Source organism: Herpailurus yagouaroundi, unplaced genomic scaffold (assembly GCF_014898765.1).
Source record: "Herpailurus yagouaroundi ecotype Mexico unplaced genomic scaffold, PumYag 28, whole genome shotgun sequence".
NCBI lineage: Eukaryota > Metazoa > Chordata > Mammalia > Carnivora > Felidae > Herpailurus > Herpailurus yagouaroundi.
The window spans coordinates 36970656-36980427 of NW_024412376.1; the positions used below are offsets into that span (position 1 = coordinate 36970656).

Sequence of the window (9772 nt, forward strand, 5' to 3'; positions counted from 1 at the left end):
AATACAAAAACGCAAACATGAAAACCTCTATTCTATTGTGTTTGATTTTTTTTTTTTCCCAAAAAAGAGGCAATGTGTTTTGCGAAACAAAACAGAACAAAACACTACCCTGAGGATGGAGAACAGTTTTATGCAATGGGAAAAAATAACTCCACCAGAGGAGGAAAATTTAGGCAGCGTGTGCACTGGGGAGTAAATATTCTCCCTTGTGAAGTTTCATGAATTTAAACTCCTGGCAGGGAGAAAGCGAGAATTATCTTGTTTCTGATTTAGTAACTTGTGACCATTTACAAAGGCATAAAAGAGATTTTTAAAATCCCATTTGAAAAAGGGCCGTTTTTAGATTCTTTAATTCCTGTGTTCATTCAGCATGTGTTAATTGGTTTTAGGCTCTCTTGTGGGACAGAGCTTTGAGCTACGGGAAGTCTTCAAGTTAACTCACACATGGTTCCTGCTTACCAGAAGCCAATGGTCACTTAGGGCAGAAAGAGATTGTCTAAATTATAGAATCTACATATGTTGTGATAAAGGTCATGGGTAGAGCTAAAAGGCTGCAGGTCCTATCAATATGCTTCCTCTCCAATAAGCATTGCCATGGACAACGTTTCGAGTACAGCTGTTCAGGGACTCAAATCCAGAAATGCCATGAGTGGTAACACAGCATGACTCAGCCATGTATATTTGCTGGCTCCGGACTGAGCAGTGGCCCTTGAAGGAGGAAGCAATAAGATGGCAGTGGCGAGTTGCGTGTGAACCGCCCTCGCTTTACCGTCGACACTGTGGTGCGATAGCCACGTTATGCAAAACTTCATGGCTTTGCCAAAAATGGCTCTTATTTTCTTCTGTGATTTTTTCCACTCAGGTTTACAACTTGTGAAAGAAGAGTCTTAAGAGATCCACCGGTCAGCTATTGCTGCAATCCTAAATCTCCCCGTAGCTTATAATCATAGACATTCATTTTCATACCCATGGGTCTGTAAGTCAGCTGAGGTTTGGTTGAGCAAGGCTGGATTCCAGGTTTCTGACCTTGTTGAGGTCTGCTTCACATTATGGGGCTTGTGATCTCAGATCACAGAAATGCAAGGAGGCAAGCCAGATTATGTGATGGCTCTTAAAGAACTTTGCTCACACCCGGCATACTCTCTCCTCCTCCCCCCATATTTCACTGGTCAGAGCAAGTGATACATGGCCCGACCCAACATCACTAAGGCAGGAAAACAAATGCTGCCTATTTGAGTGGAAGAACTGCCAAGTAACAAGGGCGTGGACATAATTTCTATAATTCAGAGAATTATGACATACATAGGTAAGTGACGTCTTCCCACGCAGTGGAGCCGCTGCTGACCTTTGGGCAATGGAACATGGTAACTGACAGCAGTGCCCGGTGCCCCTGTGTGTTTATAAGCTGATGTGATCATAACTGCAGACTTTGAAGACTCTTGTTCCTGTCTTTAAATGAGCTTTGAGCCTGCTGCTTTCCCAAACAGTGAAGGACACACATCCTCTTTTGTTTTCGGTGCCCTAGCCTGCCTATTCCCTTCCTCCTGCCCCTGTTCCACAGCCGCCATGCTTGTCCAGCCCACCATGTTTATGGCTGCTCTGTTCCAGATTGTCAGCTGTCAGGCAGCTCTGGGAGTCCCCTGCCCTCCATTCTCATTCAGCCCGGTGCTGTCACGTTGCTGTAAATACATGCCTGCATTTCTGAAGCTCGGTGTTGAAGAAAAGTCTTGAGAACCTGGCTGGGCTCTATGTAAACAGGTCCTGTCTTTGGAAGCAGAGGGCCAGCTCTCCTCTGAAGATGTTTATGTGAGCTTGCCCCCCAAAGAATCTCACAGCCTCATAGTAAGTATGTGGGTACTCGTGCTGTAGAGGCTATCTAGTCAACGCCGCTGTTTTATTTACTTTTTATTTTTTTTAAGCTTATTTATTTATTTTGAGAGAGAGAGAGTGCGAGCTAGGAAGGGACGCAGAGAGAGAGAGGGAGAGAGGGAATCCCAAGCAGGCTCTGCACAGTTGTTTCTCCTTATTTCTTTCTTATTTATTTATTTATTTATTTTTTAACGTTTATTCACCTTTGAGACAGAGAGAGACAGAGCATGAACGGGGGAGGGGCAGAGAGAGGGGGAGACACAGAATCGGAAACAGGCTCCAGGCTCTGAGCCATCAGCCCAGAGCCCGACGCAGGGCTTGAACTCACGGACCGCGAGATCGTGACCTGGCCGAAGTCGGACGCTTAACCGACTGCGCCACCCAGGCGCCCTTCTCCTTATTTCTTTCTTATTCTGATTTGCAATTTCCCCGAAACCTCTCTGCCTTTATATGTTCTAGTGCTTCAGCCTTGGTGCTGAGGGTTCAATTGGGCCGGACACCATCAGCTGAATCTAGGAAGTCAAATGAAACACGAAAACCAATAAAAGGCAAAGCATTTATCATTCTGAAGTGGATGGTGCAGATACTACGTATTTGCTAATGACATATGCCTAACTTAAAAATTACTTGACGGAACTTAGAAAAAAAAGTTATTGAGATATGATTTGATCAAAAATGAAGCAGCAGTGGAGGAAGCTGAGCTCCTTTTAACAGGTGTGGGAGGCCCCCGATGAGTAAGACTGGGGCAGTCATGTGGGGAGGACTTTCTCAGATCTTCTGGGTCTATTCTGACCAACGCGGTGGGGCTGGGGACAGAGGAAGGGCCCTTAGCTGTGCGGGAGGCAGGAGAGAGACTTCTGGGAGGGCTCCCTAGTGGAGGTATCTCCCAAAGATGTCCTGAAAGATGAGTTGCATTAGCAGGGAAATAAATGTTCCTGGAAGTGGTAAGGGAAGCTGGGCTAAGGAAAGTTACACAGTCAAGCTTTACTTTTAATTCCAGGCTTCCTGGCAAACAAGGCAAAAAGGGGAACAAAATATAAGTACTATTTATTTCTTACTATGTGAGAATGGGGAAATACCGTTCCAGGACCTAAAAACGAAACTCTAGAATAGTGATTCTTGAGTTTTAGCATGTGTAAAAATCCCCTCAAACATCATTAAACATGCAGAGTTGTAGACCTGAGCTCCAGAGATTCTGACTCAGTAGTTCTGAGGTGGGGTCCAGGACTCTCAAATAAACAAGCCCACCCAAATAATTCCAATGTAGGTTCCTCTTTCCACCCACTTAAAAAAAAATAGTGCTATAAAAGGAATTTTTTTAATCTACCTGCTCTTCATTTGTTCATTCAAAAAAAATATTAGGCACTGCCCTAAATGCTGGGGATAGACTGGAGAACAAGACAGAAAGGTCTTCTGCCCCCAGGGAGACTCTGGTCAGTTAGAGGATGGCCTCTGGGTCCCTGGACCGGTCAGCCTCTTCTCCTCAGGTGCTCCCCCAAGGGCCCTCCAGACCCGAGATCGGCACTGCGTCCCACATGCTAATCGCCACTTCTGTTCCTAACCACAGTCTTTCTCAGTTTCGTTTTTGGTGACAAGGCCATCTGCCCAGATCCTGGAGACTCTGTCACAGAGCAGGGGCAAGCTGAGGCCTATGGTGGGAGGCCCTAGGATTCTCCAAATGTTGCAGCAGCTTCTCTGAGTGACCAGTTGAAGAGGGTGTTACCAGAGTCAGCAGCAGCCTGAATTCAGGGACAGAGACCACTGAGGGTTCTGACAAGTGCAGATGGGCACTCGGTCAGGATGGACCAGCTTCAAAGACAGTGTGCTACTGACTGAATATTTTTGTCTCCCCCCAGTTCAGATGTTGGAGCCCTCCCCTGCCAATATGATGGTATTTGGAGGTGGGGCCTTTGGGAGGTGCTAAGGTTTGATGGGGTCGTGAGGGTGAGGCCCTCGTGATGAGATTAGTCTCTCATAAGGGACACCAGGGAGTTTTCAATGCCATGTGAGGACACAGCAAGAAGGCAGTGATCTATAAACCAGGTAAAGGGTCTCCTGAGAACATGACCATGTGGGCATCCTGATCTTGGACTTTCAGTTTCCAGAACTATGAGAAAATACAGTTGACCCTTGAACAGCATGGGTTTGAACTGCATGGGTCTATTTATACACAGATTTTCTTTGATATGGTATAGCACTGTCAGTGTACTCTCTGCCTTAGGATTCTCTTAATAACATTTTCTTTTCCCCAGCTTCCTTTAGTGTAAGAATTCAGTCTATAATACATACACAAAATTTGCGTGAATGGACGGACTATTTGCGTTATTCGTAAGGATTCTGGTCAACGGTAGGCTATGAGTAGTTAAGTTTTGGGGGAGTCAAAGTTATACTGGATTTTTGACTATGTGAAGGGTCGGTGCCCCTAACCCCTGTGTTTTTCAAAGGTCAACTGTAAATGTTGTTTGAGCCACCCGATCTATGGTATCTTGTATGGCAGTCCAAGCTCACCAAGATACAACAGAATTGCCGCCAGCCCCTCTCCTCGCCGTAGTTTCTCTGCACATTCTGGGGCTCAGTTTAATCCTGCCCCAGCCCTGCCCTGCCCACTTATCTGCATGGGGGCTCCTGCATGAGCCCCCCTACTCTTCCTACTACCATGTCTGAGATCCGGCCTTCTTGTTAAGCAAGCACTGAAGAGTCATCAGCTACCACCATCTAGCATTTAGACAGAGAAAAAAGCTTCAGAAAGTGTGTGCATGTGTCTCAGTGTGGGTGGATGTTTTGTGTGAGTATGCATGTGGGTGTGTTGAGAGACAATATATAGATGGACAAAGGCCAGACCATATATGTAATAATAAGACTGTAACCCACTGTCTGGAGCAAACAACTCAGGAACCCAGACTGCTATAAATCAAATTTGTACAAGTCAGACCCTATCTCTAGTAACTGGTCCATAACAACAGGCCCTACCTTTATTCTTTTTCCTAGTTGGAAGAGCCAAATATGGACCCCTAACCAGACACCAGAGCCAGTAATTAGAACTCGATTCTAGTTCCTCAGGTCAACATCCTCCTCTAAGGGCATACTCGAAGCCTTCTCTTTTCTGTCCGCCATCAAGTTTTCCTACTCCTCTAACTGCCTTTGTGTCTTGGCCAAAACGCAAGTGATGGTGGACGACTCCTTTGCTACAGCAAGTTCGGAATAAACAGTGTCTGCTTGTTCTCATTTGGATAAGTGTGCGGGAGTGTGTAAGCATGTGTATGTGAGCATGTGTGTGTGTGTGTGTGTGTGTGTGTGTGTGTGTGCATCTGTGTGTGTTGAGAATGGCAAGGTTGTGGAGGAAGGAGAATTATACAGGGGGAGCCTGCACTCACTGTGAGATCTTATCACTTTTTGGTTTGTTCCCTGGATGTCCCTCCTTTCAGGGCCAATGGGGAGGGAGGGGTGGGCAGGGAGGAGGCAGGAAGGGAGGGACGAGGATTTGGATGACTGTCACTTCTGTAATACAGACACTTGATTATAACAGCCAAACTTTGGGGGGAAGTAATAGAGTCCCCAGAACCTGTAACCAGTTTCCTCCCCTGCCCTTCTGAGCATGACAAGGTCTCACTGCATTTCCCAGCCATCATCCTTCCTTCCTTTCTTCCCTTTCTCCTCTCATCGTTGAAAGCCAATGGCAGCCCCAAGATGAGGTCGTGTGCCTGCCTATGGGCCTGTATTCCCTCTAGAGTCTCCCCCGAATCTTGTGGTTGTGACTGGGCCCCTGACTTCCTGTTACAAGCTTATCAGGATTTAATCTGAGGCCAGGCAGCCTCTTGCCCAAATTAGCGGTTAGTAAAAGTAGAACAAACAGAGGTAAATAGCCCTTACCTAGCACTCGGTATCCCTGTGATTTTAACTGCAGCACAGAGATTACTGAGGTGCTACAATTTTCTGATCGGTGATGGTGATTTTCCACCCTTAAGATAAGCTTAATCACGCTAAGGTTCTTAGAGAGCACAAGGGTCAAAAGAAAATGACATGGTTGTGCAGGCTTTCTCCAAGGCCTCAGTTTATTTTGCACATCATTCTAACTGATGTAGTGTTGCTCTGCTCAGGAGCAAAGCAGGGCACCCTGGGAAAACTTGCGAGGAGCTACCTGGCGGTGCTGTGGGGCTCCATAGAAAACTGCAGAGAAGAGTCTGTGGTCCAGCCACAGACACCTGACTCTGCAACCCCTCCCCTCTCCCCTCCCCTCTCCTTCCCTCCCCCTGAGCCCTGGGCCTCCTCTCCTGCACGCGCTTGTCACAGATAGGGATGTGCTGCTAATACAGGAATATCTGCCAACCAGACTCAGCGCTAGTGGTGGTGGTCAGGGGCGGGGGGGGGGGGGGGGGCAGGGCCTGCGCACTTGCTCAAGGAAGAGTCTGATTACCAGGTCTTTCCCTGTTGTTTTCCAATCAATCGTCCAGTTTTGAACTTGCCTATTTTCTTCAGCTGTTTGTCCTGTATTGTCACCTAAGCTGCAAAAGCATATTTTATCAGCTGACTTAAGCCAGTTTAAAACATTAAAATGAATACAGTAAATCCTTTATCAAACTGAACATTTCATGAATCACCAACGCATTTCTTGTGAATGAGAATGAAGGGCACTGAAAAGCAGCAACGCACTAACCCAATTCCATTTACCGCGAGTGTTCACACCAACGGGATCACTGGAGAGGAAGCTGACTGGAAGGGGGTGACGCATGGTACCTGCAGGCAGGGGTTAGACACAGGACGGGTGTCCAATGCCTCTCTCTCTCTGCCTGCCTTTCTTGGCATCTCCACAAACACGATTATGGAATTTCACTCCGTAGTGTTAGGCCCTCAACCCAAACCAAGGGAAGCACTTCCATTAGAACACAAAAACCGAAAACACTCTAATCTCCCCAGCTGGCTGGTCTAAACAGACACCCCCTTCCTGCATTGTTTCAACTGGGCAGGGTTTCCACCCCCTTTCTACTCCTCCAACTCAGTCCTATTCTGTTGCTAACAACCTCTGAGAAATGTATTGTTATGTAAGGAGGAAGAAAAGTGGAATGCGGATTCCCGGCCCCCTTCCCCCACCAGAGCAAATTCTGCTTCAGAAAGGGGCCCTTTAAAAGATCACTTCTTTTTTTTACCATAGATCCAGCCATCAAGCTCTTTGGTATTTTCCCAAAGGGGTTAAAAACTCATGTCTGTACAAGTGCTTGCACACGGACGTTGCCGGCAGCTTTATTCGTAATTGCCAAAACTTAGAAGCAGCCAAGACATCCTTCAGTAGGTGAATGAATTAAGAAGTGTGGTACATTCAGACGATGTAGCGTTATTCAGCACCAAAAAGGAATGAGCTTATCACGCCACGAAAAGTCACGGAGGAACCTTAAATGCCTATTACTAAGTGAAGGAAGCCAATCTGAAAAGGCTACATACCGTATGATTCCAACCATGTGCCATTTGGGGAAAGGCAAAACTACGGAGGCAGTAAAAAGATCAGTGGTTGCCTGGGGTTAGGGTGGAAGGAGGGATGAGTCGGTGGAGCATGGAGAATTTTTAGGGCAGGGAAATGATTCTGGAGGATACAATCATGGTAGGTTTATGTCCTTACACGTTTGCCGAACCCATAGAATGTGCAACACATGAGAGAACGTAAACTATGGATTTGGGGTGATTACGATGTATCAGTGCAGGTTCATTCGTTGTGACAACTGTACCACTTTAGGAGGATGTTGATCATGGGGGAGGCTGGGCATGTGTGGGGGTTGGGGCTATATGGGAACTTTCTGTACCTTCCTCTTAATTATGCTGTGAACCTCAAACTGCTCTAAAAAAATTAAGGCTTTATAAAGAAAAAAATATAAAAATAAAAACAAACAGTAAAAATCCTTTCTCTCTAGGGAAGCAGAGCACATCCAGGCATGTGGATAGCATTGTCCTTTCTCTTCCTAGGAGTGAGGCAGCACTCAGGGCCCCGCAATGGTGATGTGCTTGGCTGCAGAGAGGTGGCCCGGTCATTTTCTGATGGTACAGGTACGTCCGCTCTCTGGGCCTGAGCTGTCCAACACAGCAGCTACACGAGTTATTTTAATTTAAATTAATAAAGAGAAAACTACAAATTCATTTTGCACTGGTCTCATCTCAAGTGCCCAATAGCCTATGTAGCTAATGGCTACTGCACTGGACAGTGCAGATTTGGGGCATTTCCAGCATCTCAGAAAGTTCTACTGAATACTGCTGCTCTAAACTCTGGGCAGCCCCAGATTCTCACCTGGGGATTGAGTAAAATCACAAATGGAGAATGCTTGTGGTCCAGGACCCTCAGTCCCAGATCCCAAAAGCCATCTGAGCAATCGACACTGTTCTCTAAGAGACAATTACAAAAGATGGGGGCCCGTGGCAGGGCCGGGACTGAAAAGGGCTTGAGAGGTGTTACTGACTGAATCAGTGCTTGCAGAGCAACTTCTCTTTTGCAATCCTTGCTGGTCTGACAGGCTCCTGCAGAATTACATCACTTCCTAAAAAACAGGCAAACACCTCTCCTTCAAGTCAGCACCAACCCAAACAAGCAGGAAACAGGAAATGTTCAGGTTTCAGGGAGGCTGAAGCCCAGCGCAGCCCAGCACAGCATCATGCCGGGGCGAGCTGACAGGAAGGCTTCCGGGGCTGCCCTCGTCTTTGCCCTGGCGATCGCGCTCCTTCCCACCAGCCAGGCTCTGGGTAAGCTACCTCCCGGCTTTCCACCCCGGGAAAGGAGGATTACGAGGCTTGTTGAGTGCCCCGGGCTACAGAACTCTGCCGGGGAGGGGAACACCCAGAAAATCTAGTCCTTTCTGTGAAAGAAGGAGAGAAAATCAGAATTGTAGTTTGGGGGGGTGGGGATGGGGGGACTTGGCTGGCTTTCCCCGCAGCTGGCCAATCCTGCCCCAGTTCACTCACGTGGGGTCCCTGTAATTTACCAGCTCTAACGGGCATATTAAGAAAACCATAAACTTTTTGGCAGTTCGTGCAAAAGAACATTTCAGTCAGCTGAAACAGAGAAATAATGAATTTACTTTTAATAAGGTGGGCTGAGAAATCTGCTAGTCCTAAAACCTCTTGTGAAAAACTTGGGTATGGAAATATATGGCTAGAAATTATACCAAAGAAAAACAGTAAGTTAAAAAAAAAAAAAAGTAAACAAAATTATCTGAGGAGTTACCAGGCATCCATTCCAACTTATCAAGAGAAGTCTTTCATCTGTTTTTCTTTGATCTTGTTACGTTGGGGGATATTTTCTTTGCATTGATTGTTACTACTGAAACTTTATTGTTTTTTTTAAATTTAATCTCTTTAAATCTTTAGATTAAATCTTTTTAAAATCAGAGTGTGTGTGTGTGTGTGTGTGTGTGTGAGAGAGAGAGAGAGAGAGAGGCAGAGCATGAGGGGGGGAAGGGCAGAGAGAGAGGGAGACACAGAATCTGAAGCAGGCTCCAGGCTCTGAGCTGTCAGCACAGAGCCCGACGCGGGGCTCAAACTCATGAAACGTGAGATCACGACCTGTGCCGAAGTCGGACGCTTAACCGACTGAGCCATCCAGGCGTACCATGAAACTTTATTTTGAAAAGTGATGTGATTGTAGCCAATCAAAGGTATCGGAAAAGACAAAATGTTAAATCTCAGTATCTTGAGCTAAGAGCAGCAATTGATTTATACCCTTGACAGTTGCTACAACAAAAGCACGATCAGCCTCAATTGCCTCTTACAGTTTTGTTGACTTGCCCTCGGGTAAATAAACTCATTGCCAATAGTTTATGTCAAGGGATACTACCTGCTTCTAGCGTATAGCAGTATTTCAAGCAAAAGGAAGTTCTCAAGCTACAATTCTTTAAATAGGATGGCGGGGGGGGGGGGGGGGGGGGGG

The 9772-nt window shown here is 46.5% G+C and overlaps 1 protein-coding gene across 4 annotated transcripts in view; it reads left to right on the top strand.

Annotated features, from left to right (window-relative positions):
• Positions 1–8403: 8403 nt before the first annotated feature.
• The window catches only part of TMEM154 (transmembrane protein 154), a 51163-nt gene continuing 49794 nt past the window's right edge, over positions 8404–9772 (top strand). For all 4 annotated transcript variants that reach the window (XM_040472321.1, XM_040472311.1, XM_040472303.1 and 1 more), the window contains exon 1: positions 8404–8589. In XM_040472321.1, the coding sequence (XP_040328255.1) occupies positions 8502–8589 (88 nt within the window). In that variant the 5' untranslated portion in view covers positions 8404–8501. The remainder of the gene's footprint in view (positions 8590–9772) is intronic.